This window comes from Microtus oregoni, unplaced genomic scaffold (assembly GCF_018167655.1).
Source record: "Microtus oregoni isolate MIOR12 unplaced genomic scaffold, Mior012 000000F_ref0000247, whole genome shotgun sequence".
Lineage (NCBI taxonomy): Eukaryota > Metazoa > Chordata > Mammalia > Rodentia > Cricetidae > Microtus > Microtus oregoni.
Window position 1 is genome coordinate 92559584 of NW_024543059.1, and position 23546 is coordinate 92583129.

The following is a 23546-nucleotide window of genomic DNA, read 5'->3' on the forward strand; positions in this document are numbered from 1 at the left end:
AGTAGCATCAGACAGTGGGAAAACAGATTAGAATAGTGAGAGTTAGGTTAATATGAATTCAAATTCTGCCATTTTCGCCTGGCTTCTGCTTTCGGTCCATGACCTTTGGCACATTTTAATAAGCTACATTCTCCTGACTAATAATTGAGACTTTTAACTGAATTATCAGATTAGTTGTGACGTTATACTTTGTGAAGCTGTCACAAATGCTGACTCCGCTGAGTATAGTAGCACAGGCCTTTGATGCCAGTTCTCAGGAGGCAGAGGCAGGCAGATCTCTATGGGTTTGAGACAACCTCGCCTGCAGAGCAAGGTTGAGGTCAGCCAGGGTTTCTGAGGAAAAAAAAAAAGGCAAAACCAAACAAAAACAAAAACTGACCCAGCAAATGCTGAGTCACTGCTCCTACAGGAAATACTGTGTGAGTTTTCTGTGAATATCTGGTCATAAATTCACCAACCGATCAGTATGTAACCTTGCTTCGCTGTGTTTCTGTTTAAAAATAGCTGATTTAAAATGTGTTGCTGCTTCGCCAATTTGAATTTAGGCCAACAACTCTTACTCAAGTCAAGTTTTACCTAACACGCACTAACAAGTGTCTGCTTGGGATGCCTCTAAGTTTCCTTCTGTTTAGGAACAACAGCGCATCAATAATATACACGGAGAGCAACAGCAAACTGCCAACAAAAAGCACAAGAACTAGCACCTTGACCCTGTGAAAGAATCCTTGTTTATAGTGTGAAAGCGGACACCAGGGCAGAGCTTTACTTGTAGGGGGTTTTGTGGTGGTGGTTGTTGTTTGGGGGGAGGAGCTTGCATATCTAGACAAGCACCCTACACTGAGCTCTAGTCTTCCTCCAACCACCATGCTGTTAACTTCAGCTGGAAACAAATGACCAGGGTGGGTTTTGTTTTGTTTTTTGCTTGTGTCTACAAACAGTCACAGACGCAGCCTGAGTACTGAATTTGGAATTACAAATCAATTTAAGTACATGGGCAGACTGCAAATAAAGAATGCATGAGAAATAAGCACCAACCATGAGCCACGTAAACACTTCCAATCCGGGGAGACAACAGAACTGGACTTAGTTTTTAGTTAGTCATCAGCCGTGCTGCTTTCATGTTAGGATCTGTTGTAGTGATTCAATCACAGGAAAATAAGTCAAAGAGATAGAGACTGGATAGCTTGAGGTGCATTCCGGGAAAACCTGGACTGCTGTGAGTATGATTCTCTGAGTGATTCTACTGAAGGTCCAGAAAGAAAATAGACTTAATGCTCTAGAATGCTCTATACTTGACAGAACGTAAACCACGGACCGAAAGCCACCAGGATCAGGTCCCAGAAACGAGGTGTGTGTTACTGGACGGTGGGAAAGGGAAGGCTGTCTTCTGCCGTGGCAAAGACTGGGCTGAGTTGTGTTCATGAAGAACTGTTGTACAAAAGGTAGCAGTTACTAGTGAGAACGGACTGGAAATACAGCCGAAGCTCGCTAAGCCTGGCTTCCTGACAGCTGATAGCAAGGTGCAAAGGGAGAGAGAGGAAATAACATAGAATCGTTAAGAAGGAAAGAAGCAGAATTTAAGGATTAAGAACTTGAGCAGAAAATCCGCAGTCCATTCATATGGTAGGGTTAAAGAGTGAGCCAAAGAAACACACCTTGGCCCAACATGCACAAGACCTGCGGTGGACACAGAGTGGAGTCGGTTAGGCAGCCCCGTCCCTAGCAGAGGGTGATGGTGGCCATGCAGCCCTAGCTGAGGGTGGTGATCATGAGGCCCTGTCCCTAGCATAGAGGGTGGTGGTGGCCATGCAGCCCCACCCCTAGCATAGAGGGTGGTGGCGGCCATGCAGCCCTAGCTGAGGGTGGTGGTGGTCATGCGCCCTGTCCCTAGCATGAGGGTGGAGTTGGTCATGCAGCCTAGCTGAGGGTGGAGTTGGTCATGTGGGCCCGTCCCTAATGTACAGGGTGTTGGTGGCCATGCAGCCCTAGCTGAGGGTGGTGGTCATGTGGCCCTGTCCCTAGCTAAGGAGCTATTGGTAACTGATAGCTGTTGGAAGAGAGGAAGCTAATTTTCTCTAAGAATAGGCCAAATATGCTCCAGGTGGACTAGATGGTCTTTTTTTTTAAATGAGAACACAAAGTTGGGTGGGTATGGAAGGCAGGGTGAGGGGGTGTGGGGGTGGGTATGGATCTGGAAGGAGGTGGGGGAGGGGAGTGAATACAATCAAAAGACAATGTATGTAATATATATGTGATAATATTAATATATATTATATATATAACATAATAATATTCGATGGGTCTGATGATTCGGTGCTCTTATAACTTATGATCTCCTATTCCTTCAAGAATTCCTCCTCAGGTATCCTTTCTCTAAGGCTATGGAGGCAGCAGAGACCACTTCCTGTGTTTCTGGTGAGCCTTCACGCCTAACTCTACCCGGCAGGAGGCACACATTTCCCTATCCCATGATTTGCATACCAAATGCTTTCCTGAACAAAGGCAAATCAATAAACTATAGTCATCAAAACTGTGGAAAACCGAGGCGTGGAGGAGTCGCTAGAGAGGATTCTGCCAGCTCTAGTCTTAGTTCTGATTGGGCAACGGAAACACATTCAGAATATCTTCTGAGCAGACAGTCCCTCCCTTTTCCATTCCTGAAGCAACAGGTGCCCTCTGGCTGCTCAACAAAAGTCATCTCAGGCCAGGCCAGCCCAGTGGGAAAGGCAGCAGGACATATTAACAGTTTCCTCCTAAACTCTGGGAGGGCGGACAGAATCTGATTTCACCTCACAGCGAGGAGAGAGAATGAATATTCAGAGTGACTGGCCAAGACTATGGCAGCAATATTGAAAAGAGCCTTGGTAACATGACACCATATCACAAACAAGCAGGGCTGCTCTCTGTTAGCAGAAGAGGGGCTTCCGCCAGGTGAAAGGCCTGAGTCAGCCTGCAGTGGCTGTGGCCCTGTGGCCGGGCAGCACATCACCCAGAAGGAAAGGACTGATTGGCTCTGCTGCTGGGACTCCGAGGTCCCACTCCAGCCACACGGTGCAAGAACAACGTGGTAAACAAAGCAAACACAAACAAAAAGAACTCGTAGGGCAGAAAAGAAAACTGACTAGAGCATTATGTATGGAAGATAACCTGACATAGAAAGGGAGGCATTCAATAAAAAAAGCCTTCAAAATATGAGGCCATCAGCAGTCAGAGAAAAGGTTTCTATGTGCTGCTACAGAAAGAACTGGGACCGCGCATCCCGTGACACAGATAGGGAGGTGCAGCATAGAAACCTTAGTCTCAGGGAGAGAATGGCTACATTCCAACTAACTGCCCAACAGTACTGACTAAGTAAACTAACAGTCCCACAAAAACCAGAGTGACCAGTATAGGAGACCCATGGGCAGTTCCTAACAGGAATGGGAAGAGCCTGTGAAGTCAAGACTTAGCAATGCTGGCCTGCAGACAGTGGCTTCTGCGCTAACAGAAGTAAGGGAGGAACCATTATGGGAGACTTTCCCTTTGACAACCAGTGCAGCCATGCCAGTGGCTGGCTACATGCCACCTGCGGTCACTAGCCCAAGCCCTCGCCCGCTCCATGCCAGGCATTAGAGAGTCCTCACAGTGACCCTGAGGTGAACACTGTCATTGTCCTCCTTTAATAGGTAACAGAAAGGGCTTAGGAGGCCATGTGACTTGTTCAAGTTTATTCTATTTGCAAATGACAGTGTGGAGATTCAACCTTCAGCCTGCTTGCCAACTCAAACTTGGCAGTCTTTTGCTTTTCTTTGTTGCTTCCCAAGACAATACAGTCGCATGATAGATATAGCCCTGAAGGGGAAAATCAAGATAATAGTCTGTAAATAAACTAAGATGGCACTTGGCTGTAGTGAGCTGCTCTTCTCTTTAGAATTTCCAAACGCTTTCTAATATGATGATATCACTTCTACAGAGAAAGATAAGCTGAGGCGGTAAACTGTACTGGGGGAGATTCCTTACAACGAGGATTCTTAAATCCTAGAAACAGCTACTAAAATCAATGTAGAGTTTTAAATATACCTTTTCCTCCCCAAATTGAAGACTTTTCATCTAGTTACAATTGTTATAGTGTGCTGTGGGCCCTTTTAACAGCCAGACTCTACAGTACACTACTAATCTATCAGAAACAAAGTTCTCAGTATAGAAACTTGACAGCAGTCAAGGCATTCATTCAGTCATTCATTCAGTCACTCACTCATCTAACTAACATTTATGCCTGCCAATTCCATGGACTAGAGAGTCCCCAGTGAATGCAGTGTCCAACCTTCATGGAGTTTCTGGCAATTCCAAGATGTGACTTCTTCCTGGCCTAAAGGAGTATTTGCTTATTTTACATTGCCATGCTGAATAGAAAACTCTGGCTCCAGGCCGCTGGGCAGAAGTCAAAGGTCACATCTTCTGGGAGAAGGAAGTTGGGCTGATGCATTGCAGAGCATCAACCTCAGTTCCCTGCACCTGGGTCACGACCAGCTGTGGAACAGTCAAGTGAAGAAAGCTTAGACCCTCGCAGGGCTCCCAGGGGCTTCTGGATCTTGTGGTATTTCTGCGAATAGCTGCTGGGACTTTGTGATTCATTTACGTTCCTTAGGAGGAGACGGGGTGACACACATGAAAAAGACGATAATCACTTATTTTGGAGTGTTAGCTGCTCTAGATCCTGCTGAGAAAGAGAGCCTACTATGTAAGCTGCAGAAGATGTGCGGATGTCACAGATAATGTTTTCATCCTCATCTAGTATGAACTACAGTAATGAGGTAAACTGAGGGATCACGATGTACGCAGTTTCTTCTTATGCAGAAATGATCTTTTTTAAAAAAATTTATTTACTATGTATACAATATTCTGTTTGTGTGTATGTCTGCAGGCCAGAAGAGGGCACCAGACCTCATCACAGATGGTTGTGAGCCACTATGTGGTTGCCGGGAATTTAACTTAGGACCTTTGGAAGAGCAGGCAATGCACTTAACCACTGAGCCATCTCTCCAGCCCCCAGAAATGAACATCTTATCTTATATAGAAACAACCTGTTTAGATGTCAAAATATTAGATAAAGACATGTATATAGATATATATCACATATATAATGTGATATATAGAGAGATATATCATATAGATGCAGAAAATCCACACTGCCTTGCTGCCAGTAAAAACCCATGGGATTAAGGTGGACATGCACACCTGTAGACTCTCCCTTCAACTTGCCTTATTCCACCCCTCTGGCAGGTCAACTCATTGCCTTCAAGTTAAATTTCTCCTCATTTTCTTTAGGTTGCTAAGTTGTCATCCAAAAGTAGTGGGCTAAGCATCCCAGTCTGCTGGAATTTTAGAAGCGAAGTTAACTGCTGAACTACTGTGACCATAAAAGGTGGAGCCTCCAACCCTAGCGCATTACTTGGTCAAATGTCCCTGGATGTTATCCATCTCACCTTCGATATAACTTGGACTGTCCAAAACTCACAATCACCAGTGGCACCTGGAAAGTAGTCAGGACGAGAATAACCTGGGGAGGAACAAAAGCACTCTGTCAGTAAGAAGTGAAAGACACGGCTACCACATGTTGATAGATGGCAATGCTAAACTGTACTTCAAAGACTGATGCCAGCCCTGCTTCCTAGGAACCTATAATGCAACATATCCGGAAACCAGAAAGGACCACAGGCCAGGGTTGTGAGGTGCCCGTCTTACTCTGTGCCCTACAGTTGAAGCTGTGAGTCAAGAATGCTCAAATACATATAATAAAGGAAGGATTTATCTAATTTGTATTTATATTACCGTAAAATACACTCTTTTTTCTGCCCTCAGAGGTCAGCACACTGTGGGTGGTCTCCCACGGGCCACCATATTATGTGATGTGGGAGTGTCATATATCAATCTGTTGATTTCATTGGTTAAGTAATAAACAAACTGCTTGGCTCATAGCTTAGAACATAGGTGGGTGGAGTAAACAGAACAGAATGCTGGGAGGAAGAGGAAGTGAGCTCAGAGACTCGACAGCTCTGCTCTCGACAGAGAGACGCCATGCCCCGCTCCCGGGCAGACGCACGCGATGAAGCTCCGACCCAGGATGGACGTAGGCTAGAATCTTCCCGTGTCCACAGATTATTAGAGATGGGTTGATCGGGATATCAGAATTAGCCAGTAAGGGCTAGAGCTAAAGGGCCAAGCAGTGTTTAAAAGAATACAGTTTCCGTGTAATTATTTCGGGTAAAGCTAGCTGTGGGGGCGGCCGGGTGCCGGGGGACGCAGCCCGGCCGCTCCTATTTCAACAATCATGTGTCTGTGTGTCTTTTGCTCCGAGTTGCTAGTTCTTCATGGAATTCATCTTGTATAAAATTATTTTTCTATGCAAAAATATGCATGAGAAAAAGGTTCTAGATAAATTAGTAAGGCACCTAGAAAGTATCAAGAGTCCACATAATAATAAGAAATCTTAGCTAGGCATGGTGTACACACACCTGTAATCTCAGCACGAGGGGGTGGAGGCATAGGATCAGGAGTTCAAGGACAACTTAAACCATGCTGTAATTTAAGGCTACTGGGGATACATGGGACTGTGCTTGAAAACAAAACAAAACACCTAGAGTTACCAACTTTCTCAGCTCAATGAATAAATCATAGAACTTAGGGCATAAGTCAAAATTGAGAAAAATCGAGCTACACTTAAGGACATTATACTGAAAGCTGAAACGGTAATTATAAAAAACAGCTTGCTTTGCTTATGTATATATAGGGTGTATGTGTCTGTCTATGTTCATGTATGTGTGCATATGTACGCGTGTGGAGGCCACAGGTCAACATGGGTATCCCTTTCTGTTACTCTCTGCATTATTTTGTGAAAACAGGTTTTCTCATTGAACCTGGCACACGACCTCGTCAGAGATTTCTGGGGGTCCTCCTGCCTTTGCCTCACTGGTAGTAGGATTATAAGCGTGTGTGACCACATCCAGCCATTTCTCTCCAATTTTCATTTTAAGTGCGTATGTGTGCCTATGTGGGGGTACAGGGGCACAGATGTCCTCAGAGGCCAGAGGCCTTGGACCTCCTGCAGCTGGAGGCCTAGGTGGTTGTGAACCCACTGACATGGCTGCTAGGGACAGGAAGCAGGTCCTCTGCGAGAGCCCTGTGTGCTCTTCACTGCTGAGCTATTTCTCCAACCCATGTGCAGCTTCTTCCGTGGGTGCTGGGGATCCAAACCCGGGTCCTCAGGCCGGCACAGCACACCCTTCACCCACTGAGCACCTCTTCAGCCATGACAAACTGCTCTCCAAAACCAGAGCTGTACTGGTACTGTTCCCGTGTACCTCACACTGATGTAGGCTTTGATATCGAACACCACCCCCAAGATAATGGAGCCAGTGATGCCAAGCCCTGACCAAAGACCCAAAGTCCCTGCATCTACATCTCCACATAGAGACCTGTGGTACACTTATTTCTTTTTTAAAAGATAGGGTCTCCGGATTGGAGAGATGGCTCAGTGGTTAAGAGCATTGCCTGCTCTTCTAAAGGTCCTGAGTTCAATTCCCAGCAACCACATGGTGGCTCACAACCATCTGGAATGAGGTCTGGTGCCCTCTTCTGGCCTTCAGGCATACACGCAGAAAGAATATTGTATACATAATAAGTAAATAAATATTAAAAAAGTATGAATTTAAAAAAAAAGATAGGGTCTCCTATGTAGCCCAGGCTAACCTTCAACTCCAGATCCTCCTGCCCCAGCCTCCCAAGTGCTGGGTTACAGGCATGTGCACCAACACTATACCTATTTGTTGTAAGGGCAGACAACACGTGGAGCTGGCATGGGCCCACAGATACCACAGTCCTTCAGTACACTATGGGAAAGGGCAGAGGAAAAGTACAGATGGGAGTGAAAATGCCAGGACGCACTGTGTTCCCTTTTCTGCTTCTACGTGGAGGTTCCTTGAAAGGTTCCCTTCTCAGGTAACAGCAACTCCCTGCTTCCTTTTCTCGCTCCTCTTGATGTTAAGGGGCCCAGGGACAAAAGGTGTCTTTTGCTGCTATGGACCATTGAGCATCTCTTTAGCCCTGATAACCTGTGTTCCAAAACCAAAGCCTGGGCTTCCACGGTTTTCTGGTTTGCTGTCATGTACCTTGCACTAATGTAGTCATTAATTAATCTGTTAATTAATACCCCCCACTGTACTTATCAAGCAGGGTAACAGTAGTCTTAAGACTGCTTTCAACTGGTTCCCAGTTCTACAGCAATGCCAAACCAACTACAATTTCCTGAAAGTCTGTCCTGAAAACACATTTTCTGTGACTAAGGCTGAAGAAACGTTTAGAAAATATTTAGTGTACACCTGCCCCAACCTACATTATCTGGGTCGACTGAAGGAGTTTAGAATATTACTTACCCCAGTGCTGTCTCCAACCCAGGACAAGGACACCGAGCCACTGAGGTCATCAAAGACATGCTATTAGGGAAAAGGAAACAAAATTTGTTTAGAAATGTCATCCTTCCCAGCAGTTCTTGCTTTCCTCAAATATCCAGACCTTTATTACCTTTTTACATTTGCTGTTTTGAGAATGCCATTCACAGGTGCTCTATTTACATAATTTCCATTTCAAACTCGTCCCTCTCCAACTCTGTTTCCCTTATTCTGCCTCCTGAATGCTGGGATTAAAGGCATGCACCACTACCGCCCGGCCCCTTAATCCCTCTCAACTTTGCAACCTCTTCTTTAAGTGTGTGTGTGTGTGTGTGTATCCTGCTGAATCCATTTAGTGTTGCTCAACAACTGATTGTGGGGTGCCCAACCCCAACTGATACATCTACAACACAACCCTCACCGCTACAGCTCAGGGTACATCACCCAAGAGGGAGCAGAAAGACTGAAAGCCAGAGGACCAGGATAGTTGCTCCGAGGTAGCATCTTCTATATATGACAAGGCGTTGCATCACAAAATCTTAACAATATGTCCACCTAAACGAGCCCTCCACAATGACAACACTGGCTGAAATCTCAGCATGGATGGCAGAAGTCTCATAAGGCCCTGTCCCTAGAGGAAGAGCTACAGGCAATTGGTGACTGTTAAAATAGGCGGAATCACTCTTCCCCAGAGATGAGCACTCTGATAGGCTATCCAATCCTTTATTACTCTTCTGCATAATTAAATTCATAATTAACAAGGGGACACAGATTCCCAGAATAAAATCTGGGAGAAATGGGATAGGATTTAGCTACTTCATCCAAATTGCAGATGCCTTAGAGACTTCAAGTCTCTCATACAAAGTAAGCCAAGCAGATGAGTTAGTCTTCACTGCACCAGATGGGGAGGTGGGGAAGTCTAATTGCTTCTCCAACAGAGCTAAATATAAAGACATAGCAAAGAATTCTTAGGGTGCTTAAAAACAAGCGCTCAGAACCCACACTGACAGACATAATTATAACCCAATAGGCATAACTGAGTTTGCTAAGCAGTCTTCACAGTGCAGCTGGACAGTTAGTGGTCAGATTCCTCTTGCTTCCAGGCTGAACTGCTAAAGTGAAGGGAGGCAGAAGCCAGGAGCAAGTGGCTTTGTTCTGTCTGTCCAGCCGACAACAGAGATTCATAACAAACCTTATGAGAGCTGTGCTGGGGACTGGAAGACAGAACAGGGAAAGATGGTGTACTACATCTAGACTACAGGAAATGTGCAAAAGGCAGCAACAGCCACCTCTGCGGGAAAAGTTTCACCCAAACACTTTCAGCTTCTATTTATAAAATCACATATAGACAGGTGATGGCGCACACCTTTAATCCCAGCACTCAGGAGGCAGAGACAGGTGGATCTCTGTGAGTTCGAGGCCAGCCTGGTCTACAGAGGGAGTTCCAGGACAGGCACCAAAGCTGCAGAGAAACTCTGTCTTTAAAAACCAAAATAAACAAATAAATAAACCAATAAAATAAAATATGTTTGTCACTGAAAATGTAAACAGTATGAGGAAGTACAATAAAGAATATGAAGTCATTCAGAATCCATCACACAGAGATATTCCAGGTTAATGTTTAATCTCCTAGTCTTTATCACTTATTAAGCTAATAAAATAATTCAAGAGGCACTGTAATCATTTGAAAAGACTTCTAGGCATACAGAAATCACGATATCTATATCTATATATATATAAAACAAAATGAAAATCAAGGTCCTTCCTTTTCCTGACATATGTCCCTGCCCGAAACCCCACTCTGTGGTAGCTCAGCACCTACTTCTGTAAAGGTTGACGACTGTGCCTTTTCCTTAGGAAGACATATCCAATTCCACCTATGCACCCTCAACGTGTCCAGTGTTCCCAGATGTGAGCCCAGTTTCCAGCAGAGGGGGACCTTTCTATTTCTTGGTGTTCTGTGTGCACACTCAATAAGCATTTGTTGAAAATGATTATAACATATCCGTCCCAAACCACAACCTCCATCTCAAAATAGAGCATGCCTATAAATGGTTTGATGTCAGCTCCTCGGTCATTCAAGCCTCCAGTCCCAACAGAGGAAGAGGGAGAGGAAGAACCCTGAACACAAACTGCTTCGCTTATCTCCTAATTTTCTCTGTGGGCCTGACTGGGCTCAAGTCCGTCTGTGCCATTTCCCCTCTGAAAGTAAAGTGCCTTTGAGGTCAAAAGACCCCGCTGAACACGCTCCATAAATAGTACTCGCGCTGTGCACAGGGCTCACTCAGTAAACGCTGGTTAACTCTCGGGTGCTCGGGCCTAGCTAGAAGCCACCAAGGGACAGAAGGGCTATTCATACACAACTCACTGAGCATCTGAGGGAAAGCCGGGCAGCTAGAGACTCTTGGAACAAGAACCTCACAGAACGACAGTGCGCCTTACATGTCTCACACAGAGCAAGACCACACGCTCTCTCGGGAGACAAGACAGTGTCTGACATTACGGCAACGAGTCCCTTGAAGAGGAGCAGGGCTAGCCAGGGTACCACCCGTACTGATCATCACCTAAACGTGAGTACCCACCCCCCCAAGGAAGGGTCTGGTGTAACAGCTGACAGAATAAATGGAGACTTTCATTAGCCACTGCACTGGGGCTCTTGGTTGTCTTCGTCAGACCATAGATTTGTTAGTTTGAGACAATAAGGGCCAGCGTTTGCCCTTTTTATACAGTATTCTGCACACAGACTCGGTGCGTGAACACACATTATCCACATCTTCTTACTGCTCAGTCTAGGAACAAGAGCGACTGGATGCCACTGGCAACCTCGCCCTCCTCTAAACAACTAAAATGGTAATTGACCTAGCTTATGTTGAAGCGCTCCCTTGAAAATACAGGGCAGACTTATTAATTGTAATTGTGGCTTTCTGTTACCCTTGACCTTCTGTCCCACCCCTTCCCATTAACCATTTAACATTTGCTTTTGAAAATGTACAAGCTCATCGAAACACTCATCTGCCTACATAAGATGTGACTCATCTGTTGTATTCCATGCTCTAACATACTCATTACATCCCGAAATTAAAAGAGAAAACGAAATCAGATCTGACAGCAGGGCCAGAGCTCAAGCAGGGGAAAAAAGTTCCCATGGAAAGAAGGCAGATCCGGTAGATTGTCCGGAAGATTGCAGGCTCTGGTGGTCAGTTTTTGTCAACTTAACACAAATTAGAAACCTCTGGGAAGAGGGGCCCTTATCTGAGGACTTGCTAGATCAGATTGGCCGGTGGGCAGGTCTGTGGGGGCATCTTCTTGATTGCTAATGGCTGGAGGAGGCCTAGCTCGCTGTGGTCAATGCTACCCCAGCAGGCATTCCCCAGGTTATTAGAAAGGTCTCTGAATGGGGTCTGTTTCAGTTCCTGCCTCGAGTTCCTGCATGATTCTCCCCACCATGGGCTGTTAAGCTGTAAGGTGAAATGAACTCTCTCCTGCCCATGTTGCTTCTTTTGACTGTGGTGTTTATCACAGCCACAGAAAGCAAAGGAGGACAGGTACCCAGAGTCCGGATTCAGTCCTGCTCGTTCACAGGGAAGAAACACAGTGTTAAGGAAAGGCTGGACAACCTGGCCCTGGTTAGAGACTAATTCCCCACTGTCCGCAAAAGGCCACAGATTCTAATCTAATCCTATCCTGTGGGTGAGCGTTACATGAGTGCCGTGTGTGCGCATGGATGGAGCTCAGGGGCTGGCATCAGGAGCTGTTCCAGTCACTTTCCACACTTTCCCTGTCATCTCTCCCTGGATCTGAAGCTCACCTGGTGCAGAGATGGAGCCTCCACGTTTTAACAGCTGACGCAGACAGCGGAGTGTGTGGGAAGTGCTCAATAAAGATGGACTCTAGTTTTCTTTTCTTTTTTGATTTTTCAAGATAGAGTTTCTCTGTGTAGCCCTTCCTGTCCTGGAACTCACTCTGTATACCTGGCTGACCTTGAACTCATAGAGATCTGCCTGCCTCTGCCTCCTGAGTACTGGGATTAAAGACTCACCATGCCTGGCTCTTCTTTTCTTTTTTTAAAGACAGGGTCTCACTGTGTAGCTCTGACTGATCTGAAACTCAATTTGGGAACCATGATTTTGAATTTATAGAGACCTGCCTGTCTCTGCCTTCCTTGTCCTGGGAGGCGTGTACCGCCATGCCAGGCCAATCTATTCTCTTTAACAGCCCTTGAGAAGCCCTAAAAGGGAGGAGGGAGTGAAAATTTCCCCCCAACAATCATGAAGATGGAGATCAGACTTCTGCTCCTAAAGGGGTTTTCTGCGGCTGGCCAAGAGGATGGCAGGTACGTTCACGCCCCGTCCCCTCGAAAACACAGAAGAACAGTCCATATGAAGCAGGTTTACTAGCTACCACACAGCGGGTGAAGGACAACGGTCCACAGAAGGAGATAAACAGAGGGTCCTATGAAGTCCATAGTTTATGCCCTGGGATTTCCAGGTGTTAGAAAGGGGACCTATGCTGAAGACACACTGCGGAAGTGAAACCCGTGGTGTGTGGAAACCAGAAACCATGTTAGCTGGGCAGTGGTGGCACACACCTTTAGTCCCAGCATTCGGGAGGCAGAGGCAGACAGACAGATTCGAGGCCAGCCTGGTTTTCAGAGCAAGTTCCAGGACAGCCAGGGTTACACAGAGAAACTCTGTCCCAAAAAACAAAACAAAAAAACAAAAACAAAATAAAAGCCATGTTATTGTGGGAAAACCAAAGGCCAGATTTCATAGGGTAGAAGACTAGAGAGGGGAGAGATGTAGAGAAAGAGAACTTGGGAGGGCTGTGGTGGTTTAACCACACCCACTGAGAGCTCTTCTAGGAGGTAATAAGAATTAGTAGAGTCCCTGTGGTGACATTAACAGCTCCCCAAGAATAGGACGAACTTGTAAGCCAGAGTATCTGCTTCATCATGAGATGAGGCCCTCTGCATGCTATGCTGCAGCAAGACGCAAACACCAGATGCCTTGATGGTTTCCAGCATCCGCAACTGTGTGCTGAATACGCATCTATTAAGAATATCCAGGCTGTGGCATTGAGTTATGGCAACAGAAAACTGACAGGGGCTAGCCAACCAGCCAAGTCTTTGAGGAAGACCAACCAGTGTACATCTATGTGAGGAAAATGCCCAAGAGCTGGGAGTCAACTATGGGGTCCAGAGAGGACAGTATCTGGACCCCACTCAGAACCAGAAACATGTCTTGTCCCCCAGACTCACAGAGAAAGACTTCACATGGCAAGAGGATGGAGCACTTAGAAAACTTTACTGTAGCATGTAAAAACGACTGTGTCCCAGAAAGCTACTGTGTTCAAGAACATTCACAGCACAGCAAGGTATCATCTCAGTAGGCACTGAGCACCAAGCGTGAGAACCTAAGTTCAGTCCCTGGGACCCACATGCTGGAAGGACAGATGGAATCCCACAAATTGTCCTCTGGTTTCCCCGCATACATGTGTTAAATATAACATTTTTAATTAAAAAGAATATAATACAAAAATGCCTAAGTCATTTATTATGATAAAATTAATAATATTTTGGGTTGGAGAAATGGTTCAGTGATTAAGAGCTCGTACTGTTCTTCGAGAGGAGCTGAGTTTGAATCCAAGCCCCAATATCAGATGGTCTGCAGCCACCAATGACTCCAACTTACAGGGAATTTGATGCCGCCGGCCTCTGTGGCCACCTACATGCATATACTCTCACACACACACACACACACACACACACACACACACACAGAGAGAGAGAGAGAGAGAGAGAGAGAGAGAGAGAGAGAGAGAGAATTTTACAAAAATAAATCTGAGGAAAGAATCACAATATCCAGTCAGACAGTGGTAGCACGCTCCTTTCATTCTAGCACTCGGAAGGCAAAGGGAGTGGATCTCTGTGAGTTCAAGGCCAGCCTGCTCTACAGAGTGAGTTCCAGGACAACCAGGATAGTTACACAGAGAAATCCTGACTTGAAAGACTAAACAAAACAAATATCACAATATCCAAGATTCAATAAAAAATGCAGACATACAAAGAGCAAGAAAACAGAACCAGTAGTAATGAAAAAAAACCCAAAATACCCAGAAATACAAGTAATAGAATTGGTATACACGGCATCAAAATAATTGTTAACTGTATTCCAGGTGCTCAAGAATTAATAAAGACACACAAGATATATATATATATATATATATATATTACATTTTAGCATATTTTAATGGAATGTGTTAAAACCAAAGCAGAGTTCGCCACCAAGATAAATCAGAAAACAAAAGCTTCTTAACAGCATGAAACAGTGAGCTGGACAGAGCGACCGCAGGTAGACCCGGGCCTTAACAGTCAGTGCAGGCAGCAGGATGAGAAATCAGACCTGTGCTGCACACCCGACAGGCATGGCCACCTTAAACACCGCCTTCAATGGCGCTCGACTGCCCACACGCGTATTCACTTCAAACAGGAAACAGCAACAGCTCTCCATTCTCTAGATTTGGTGCACAGCACAGCAACCTCAGCAGAAATGGAAACTATGTTTGTACAAAGGTTTATCTTCAAAACGTCCAAAATGTGCCTAAAATATGTCCAAATCCTGAGGATGGTCCACCTCGATGGCTTCCTCTGCATCCAGTTTGGTTTCGCCAGGTCCTTCCTGGGCTTCATCAAGGGAGGCCAGGGCCTCGTTAGTGTCACTTGCAAAAGTTTCTCGTGATGTGTCATCATCCTCTTGAAAATTCAGACTTTTAATAGCTTGTTTCATTTTTTTCCCCAATAGTTGTGTTCTTCTTTTTCTAGCAGCTTTTTTATTTTCATAAAAAAGATCACAGAAGATGACTCTCAGGAGAAAGTGGCTGATGAGATTGCTTTCAGGTTACAGGAACCGAAGAAAGACCTGATAGCCCGAGTAGTGAGGCTACTTGGGACCAAAAAAGCCATTGAACTCTTGATGGAAACTGCTGAAGTTGAACAGAATGGTGGTCTTTTCATAATGAATGGTAGTCGAAGAAGAACACCCGGTGGGGTTTTTCTGAATCTCCTGAAGAACACTCCTAGCATCAGTGAAGAACAAATTAAGGACATTTTCTACATTGAAAATCAAAAGGAATATGAAAATAAAAAAGCTGCACAAGATATATTTTAAAAACACCCAAATCTGCTGACTGTGGTGGCACAGGCCTATGTCTCTAGCACTTGGGAGATGGAGGCAGGAGGGTCTCAACTTTGAGGTCACCCTGTACTACATAGGGAGACAATGTCTAACAAAAGAAAAGAGGAGAAAAATGAAAGAAGAGAACAGAAAAGGAAAATGCCCAAGCCAGATTTGTAGAAAAAAGAATTACCAAGTGTACAACAAAAAATAAAACAGGGATAGGTGTTAGGAATATTTCTTAACGCGAGCTCCCTGACAACACAAAAATTTCCAATCAAGTCAAATCAAAACAAGCCAAATTAAGAAATATCCAGGTTTAATGGAAGATCTGCGCTATGGGGTGGCCCCGAGGGGGAACCGGGAAGCAGCGGGAACATGACCCCTGGGAGGAAGAAAGAGAGACCACGTGTTCCTCTTTTGGGGGATCACTTAAATACCCTGGGGAGTGGTCCTGATCTGGCCTGCTGGGATTTGGAGTCCAGACCAGGGCCTGGGGGCTGGGATAGATGTGAGGGACCGGGGCCTACGCTCCCAACTTGACAACAGGATCAAAAGGTGTCTAGACAATAAAGATGAGCTAGAGAACTTGAGGAAATACCAGTATAATCCAAGTGAGGTGGAAACAGAGAAATGAGCATGGAGAAAATGAAGAGAGCGGCACTGAGCTGTACGGCAGCATCAAGCAATCCGACAGATGCACCGACACAGGGAGTTACACAGACACACCTGACATCGAGGGAAGGATTGGGCTACGGGGACAGAAAAAAGAAACAAATAGCTTCCAATTTAATCCCGGAATTCAGGAGGCTGAGGCAGGCATATCTCTATGAGCTCCAGGCCCGCCAGTGTTACTTAGCAAGACCCCATCCCAAAAAACAACCAAACTCCTTCATTTTGATTAAAGCTCTAAAACCAGAGATTAGACAAACTTCCAGACCCTCAGCACAGGAAAGATGATGAAAACCACATCACGGCTCATCATTCTCAAATTGTCTGAAGCCACTGGGGAGAAAAATCCTGTAAATGTCCAGAAGATGCCTGCATACAAAGGAACAAGGGCGACAGTAGAGTTTTTTCCCTAAAGAACAAGACAACCCAAGAGCTAGGGGGGTGCCAGACAGACAAGACAGCCCAAACCTGCAGCCCCAGTCAAAATGCTATCTTATAATCTAATATATATACAAACACACACACATATATATGCATACACACACACGCGCGCGCACACACACACATATATATTTGGGACAAGGTCTTGCTATAGTCCAAGCTGGTCTTGAACTTACAAATCCCCTACCTACAAATGGCCTTCTGAGTGATGTGATTACAGACAGGTACCAGCTTGGCCAGCTTCAATGTTTTCCTTTTGAAATGATAAGGAAGGGTCTGAACCAGTGGGAAAGATCTGAAGGTACCTAAGTTCAATCTTTCTGAAAAAAACAAAAACAAAAACCTGGCTGTTCTAGTCCATAGCTACCAACGCTCAAGGTGATCTCTTTCTAGATATTACTCTTATAGCTTGTATGGTCATTTCTCGTATTAAGACTATTTTCATATTTGTTCACTTTTCAAATTACAATTTTTTTAATCCAGTTGGACAGAGGGCCTTGTATCTGCTAGGCCAGTGCTCTGCACCCTCTGCGCTATTTCACGAATTCTTGATGCAGACACCACAATGTGGTACAAATGAAGACCTGAGTACACAGACAGAGGTGGGAATGGATGCTGGAAGGCAGGTTCACAGGTGGAACACACAGGGGCATAGATGCAAGTCTTCTGAAAACCTTCCAAAGGTGACAGGGAGGGTTCATCTCGATTGTCAACTTGATAGGATTTAGAATCGGCGTGGCAACAAATCTCCTGGTCCTATCTGTGAGACATCTGTAGATGAGGTTCTTAGAGGTGGGAAGAGCTGCCCACATGTGGGAGCCTCTATTTCCTGTACTTGGGCTAGGATGAAAGAACAAGGAGAAACAAGCGGAACACCGGCATTTATCTCTCTCTGCTTCCTGACTGGGATGCAATGTAACCAAGCACCTGCTAGCCACGACTCCCCATCATGATGGGCATGTACCCTCCAATGTGAGGAATGCCAACGCCGCCTCCTCTGAGCTGCTCGGTTCAGTGTTTTGTAAGCAACAAGACAAATAATTGGTGTAGAAAACACAAGTGAAATGTTATTAATATCACCAAGTAGAGCTAAGCAGACAGTAAATGCTAATAACCATACATTAAAATAATTTCAAGGTCAGAATAAATCACATTAAGTTTAAACCAAAAAGAGAATGAAAACACAGGAAAAAAATGTCTGATGCTTGAGAAAGAGTATTGCTGCTTAAAAGACCCAGTGAGAACTGAAAGGAGGCCATGTGTCATTCATCAGCCAGGAATGACGTTCAGTAGTGGAGTGAGCTGAAAATAATCGACCCATTGGCTCATTTATTCTAATCAAGAAAGGAATATATATGCAGAGAATAAAGCTTTGTAGCTAGAAAACCTTCAAAGACAAAAGAATTTTTTTTTAAATTGTTGTTGTCATTGTTTTCGAGACAGGGTTTCTCTGTGTCAGCCCTGTCTATACAGAAACTCATTTTGTAGACCAGGCTGGCCTCGCCTGTCTCTGCCTCCTGAGTGCTGGCATTAGAGGCATGCACCATTACCATAATAATTCTTTCAGGAAAACTCAAAAGCTCTTATGGTATTCCCAGTGAATATTCTAGAAGTAAAATCCCAAACTTTATAATAACATTTAGGAGTATGGAAGCCAGCAAACAGAAAAATGAACGAGTGTCTATCTTAAGCTATATTGTAAAAAAGATGTCATGGCCACTGTGGTGGGCATAAACCTATGACAGCACTCTGCAGGTCCAGGCAGGAGAAATTAGTTCAAGGCCAGCTCCAGGTAGGTAACAAGATCCTGGTTTTAATTTTTTTTTTAAATTTACCTGTTAGTTGTACACAGTCCCTAAAATGTAGGACAAGCTGCAGTAACTCTCTCTCTGGTAGACAACAGGTTATCAGTCTAACCTAGAACCCTGAAGAGGTAAATAATTCAGCACAAAGAGAACATGAGCTGTTCGGTCAACCAAGTGCATGCTCCAGAAAAAGGCCAGAATAAATAAAATTAAAAACTTTGTAAATATGCTGTTTATTACTCAGCCCAAACTAGACTCCAGAGGAAGCACAGAGTAGAGGGTCCGGTACTCAACCGTGCAGCACACCGGAGCCTACCAGTCAAGAGGTCAGCCAAGATCAGGCTGATTCTTTTAGGAGCAAGTGAACATGAAATGCTTGCAGCTTCCAGAAAGATTTATTCATTTCCTGTTCCAGCTACTGGCCTAGGAACAGATGAGCGAGATCACTGGGACAGAGTAGAGCAGGAGTGGACACGGTTTCTTTTAGCAGATGACAAGGGTAGCACTTCCGGTCAGTGGCAAGGAGCTGAGGAATACGTAAAATGCTGACTCTTAACTTCCCTCTCCTGTTCTAAATGGAGCAGAGGTTTAAGCATGCTGGAACAGAGTGAATACGTCTATAATTCTTCAGAAGACTGTGGGCAAAAATGATACAAAACCCAGAACCTATAAGGATTTACTTGGATTATTTTTGAAAATTATAATTTGAAATTATATATTTATACTCCAAAGAGAAGGTTGAAAAAAGCTTGGAAAAATTATTGGTGCTTTGACAAAATATTGTTAGATTAAGAGTTTTCAAATCAACCAGAAAAAGCAAGGATCTCATCAGGTGTAGGGAGGCAGGCCTGTAACTACAGCATTTGCAAGGTAGAAGCAGTAAGATCACAAATTCAAGGTCAGCCTGGGTCAGACAGAACCACGTGTTATCCACATGACCGCAGAAGTGGACACTGTTACCCATGAAAAATTTTTTTCCACAATCCTTTCTTATTGAAAAAAAAAATATCTGGAAGAATTCCATTTAAACTACGAACGGCATGAGTTTGATTGCCAACACTCACATGGCAGTCCTGAACTGTCTGTAACCCCAGCTCCAGGGGACCCAACACTCTCTTCTGGCCTCTGCAGGCACCAGGCACACATGTGGTACACAGACATACATACTGGCAAGACACCCATATACATAAAATAAGATAAAATATGAACAGTAGGATTTATGGGACATGTGCCTGTTTATCGCTTTCAGCGCTATGTGGTTTGTGCGCCACCCAATGTAGTGCTGCGAACTCAACGTGGACGCTCTGGAAGAGCAGCAAATGCTCTTTAGGGAAATGAGCCATTTGTCCAGCCATGGCCCGTATCAGTTTATTCTTATTTTGTCACCCTGGCTAACAGACGGATGCATCAGAAGACTTAAGGACAGGCTCACAGAACCCCTGCCACACGGAGTCTGAAGAACACAGGCAGCCTCCATGAAAGGCAGATTGCTGAATTCACTTCCCGACCCTGTCACTCACAGCCGCACTGATCTACCTGCTTGCTCACTCTCTGAGCTTTCTGTTCACTCCGTTGGAACTCTGGGAACCAGGGGAGCTCTGGGCAGTAGGAACTCACTGGCGGGCATCAGTAGTTATCATCTGACTGTGGAACAGGTTTTCAGGAAACCTTTCTAACCATGCTAGAAATTAGGGACAGTATGTTGCTCCAGTCTCTGACGATGCCCATCTCAGAGCTGATGATGCCAGCCTCACCCACCCACTTCCTGCCGACTTAGCTCAGGAGGCCCACACACATCAGACCATGGGAAACACAATGTCCCCTTCTGCAGTCATGTGGATAATCCGTGGTTCTGTCACAGATGAAGACAGACCTACAAAACACAACACTTCACAGAAATGACCTCATCTTCACATCTAATTAAACTGGAAGCCTAATTAAGTCACTGCTACTATAAGCTGGGAGAACTTGATGCTGGTCCATAGAGTCATTTTGCTTGGCAAAACTCAATCATGAGAAATCTGTGCCTATCTAGTTACACCTGATTTAAAAGTCAAATGCTGAAAGATTTAACACTTGCCCCAGTGAGCCTGAGACCAGCTTACCAGAGTGGGCTGCAGGCTGAGGCACTTGCAGATGGCTCTGCCATCTTACGGTCAGGAGCAGCCTCTCTTGGCAAGTAAAGAGGAGACTCGCCTTCCTTCAACAAACCATGCCCCATTAGTATCTGTGGGGGATGGACCCCTGTGGATATCACATCTATGATGCTCAAGTTCCTTAAATCCAATGTCATAATGTTTAGACACAATCCCACATATCCCCTGCTCCTTAAATCCACTCTAGATTACCTATATGATGTAAATGCTAAATACAATAAATAGTCGCACCACGTTACTGAAGACATCCTGACAACAAAAACATCTGTATATGTTCAATATAGGCAAAAAAATTTCTGAAATTTTTAAATTCAAAATTAGTTGAATCTGTGAATGCAAAGGGCTGACTATTGGGCTGTATGTAGCATTGGGCTGCAGCCACCATGTACTCGAGCCTATTCTGAGCCCTGGGGGAGAAGCAGGGATAATACAGGTTCTGGGTCTGTGTACTCGGATTCTGTAAACAGACTTCTCTGCTGCAGAAATGTAAGCACTAGGGCTAAACATGTCAGACAATCTGCAGACGATGCCTGTCTGCATGGAACGCAGCTCTAAGAACACGCATCCTGCCTAGCCCAGGGATCAACTGGGGAGGAAGGAGGCACAGATCACATCCCTCCTGGGAATCCATTTCCTTGAGGGTGAAAATGAATCCTCCTCCTCCATCCAGTGGCATAGCTTTCATGGGTGAGCCTGGGAATCCAGAGTCAAGCTCCCAAATGCCAACAAGAGGACGCAGGGACCAGATGCATGACATGCAGGAAAGGTCTGCAACCAACACTTTTGTGGGCAGGAAGACAATTTTTACAGAATTTAGTTCTGTCAAACAAGGCATTGCTAGAATCGGAAAACACAGGCCAAAAATAAGATCACAAATGTTCCAGTTCTCATGGAAGCTATTCTTAGAAATGAAAAAAAAAAAACCAACCTAGACATTAAAAAAAATGCAAGTTTTCAAAATCTATTCAATTATTCAGAGTTCTCGGAGAGGGAGGATGATAGGGAGAACACTGGGCTAATAATCAGGTGGCCCGGGTTTATTTTCAGCTCTGCCAGAAGCCCTGTGAACTTGGGCAATGCTGCCTGACAGCGCGGTGGGGGGAGGGAGCCGCAGTGGCGACATCTCTGCTTGCAGAGCACTGCTGTTCTGTGACTCAGCAACGCATTAGCCTTGCGGTTTCCCTCCTGCGGCTAAGGAGCTGGGGATCTTTTGTTTTGAAATCAACAAAGTGGCCCCCCAATCCCAATACCCATGTTACAAGAGCTACCTGCATTATCTGGATACTCGGAGGAGCAGGACACTCTGGGATGGAAGTGGTGCAGACCTCTGGTACAGCACAGTGCATGCGCCATGAAGCTATGCATTAAGAAGTTCTGCTTTAGCCCTGCGTGGGAAAACTGCACGCTATCATTTTAATTCTGTTCACCTAAATCTGCCCTCTTCGCCTATGGGGGAAACAAATTAAATCTGGGGAGCGGTGCACCTCGAGACGGCCAGGGACAGCAGCAGGAAGGGGCAGGACGTGGCAAGGAGAAGAGGGCTTTTGCAGAACAAACAGGCAAACAAAATCTTAAGCAAGCAGACTGCAGTGCTAAGCCCGAGAATACAGGCCAGTGAATACTGGAGAAAACAGCCCTACATCTTTGGATAGCCCTGTAGGCATTAAACAACACACCACATTAAGGTGACATGAATTCTGGGGTAGCCTGATCCAGCTTGTTAATGCTTCAAGGCCATGAGATAGACCCACTAAAAAGGCCAAGAAATTTTAAGGAAAAAAAAATCATTAAAAAGAACAAAATCTTTGGCACTTCAAGGAGCAGGCTTTTTTTTTTTTTTAAATCCAATCTCTTGAAGCAATTCATTTCTAATCCTCCCCAGTAAGTGAGGGACATCTCACAGTGTTTACCATTTCGTTTTTTACAACCAAGGCCAATGAAAGAGAGCCATGTGCTAGCTGGGCCCTGTTGGCAGGACCATAAAGCTGGCTGCTCACACATGGGTGTGGGGACTTAGTCCCTCTCCCTCTGCCATGCCACCCTGGCTTTCTTCCAGATCTTGGGTACACCAAGCTCTTCCTTACCCCGGGCCTGATGAACACGCTGTTCCCTGCCTGCGGTATTCCTCCTGGCAGAATCCCATTCATCTTCCGTATCAGTTTAAACAACAGCTCAACAAGTCTTTAAGAGTCCCAGATAAAGGGCCTCTGCCAGTTAATCTCCTGTGGCTGCTTCTTTGCTTCCATATTTATAATTATACATTGTTGCCCATTTTTTCATTGATTCATAAAGCACAGAGATATAAAATATAAATATAAAGACAGAGGGCTATCTGGCTCCCAGGATGTGGGATCCAGTACAGTGCCTAACAGGTGTGTGCTCTTTAAAACACTGGTGACTTAAATAAATAAATAAATAAAGCATTTAATTTTTTTTTTTAAATAGGGTCTCAGTATCCCACGTTGGCCTTGATTCTCTATGTATCCTGTGGTGCCCTTGAGCTTCTGGTCCTCCGGCCTCCACCTCTGGAGTGCTGGGAGGATCAAGCTCGGGGCCTCACTCATTCACGTCAGGTGAGCACTCTACCAGCTGAGCCACATCCCCTGACCCTTGACAGGGCATTTATTACAATAGTATTATATATTATTTATGTTTTTTTTAAATGTATGAGTGTTCTATCTGCATGTATGCCTGCATGCCACAAGAGGACATCAGATCCCATTTCAGATGGTTGTGAGTCACCATGTAGTTGCTGGGAACTGAACTCAGGACCTCTGGAAGAGCAACCAGTGTTCTTTTTTTTTTTTTTTTTTTTTTTTTGAGACAGGGTTTCTCTGTGGTTTTGGAACCTGTCCTGGAACTAGCCCTTGTAGA

General features: G+C 45.0%; 1 protein-coding gene across 4 annotated transcripts in view; it reads right to left on the minus strand.

Annotated features, from left to right (window-relative positions):
- The window catches only part of Sort1 (sortilin 1), an 83055-nt gene that overhangs the window by 46747 nt on the left and 12762 nt on the right, over positions 1 to 23546 (minus strand). For all 4 annotated transcript variants that reach the window (XM_041675582.1, XM_041674855.1, XM_041677194.1 and 1 more), the window contains exons 2-3: positions 8412 to 8471; positions 5466 to 5539 (exon numbers count right to left, since the gene is read on the minus strand). In XM_041675582.1, coding sequence (XP_041531516.1) covers positions 5466 to 5539; positions 8412 to 8471 — 134 coding nt within the window. The remainder of the gene's footprint in view (positions 1 to 5465; positions 5540 to 8411; positions 8472 to 23546) is intronic.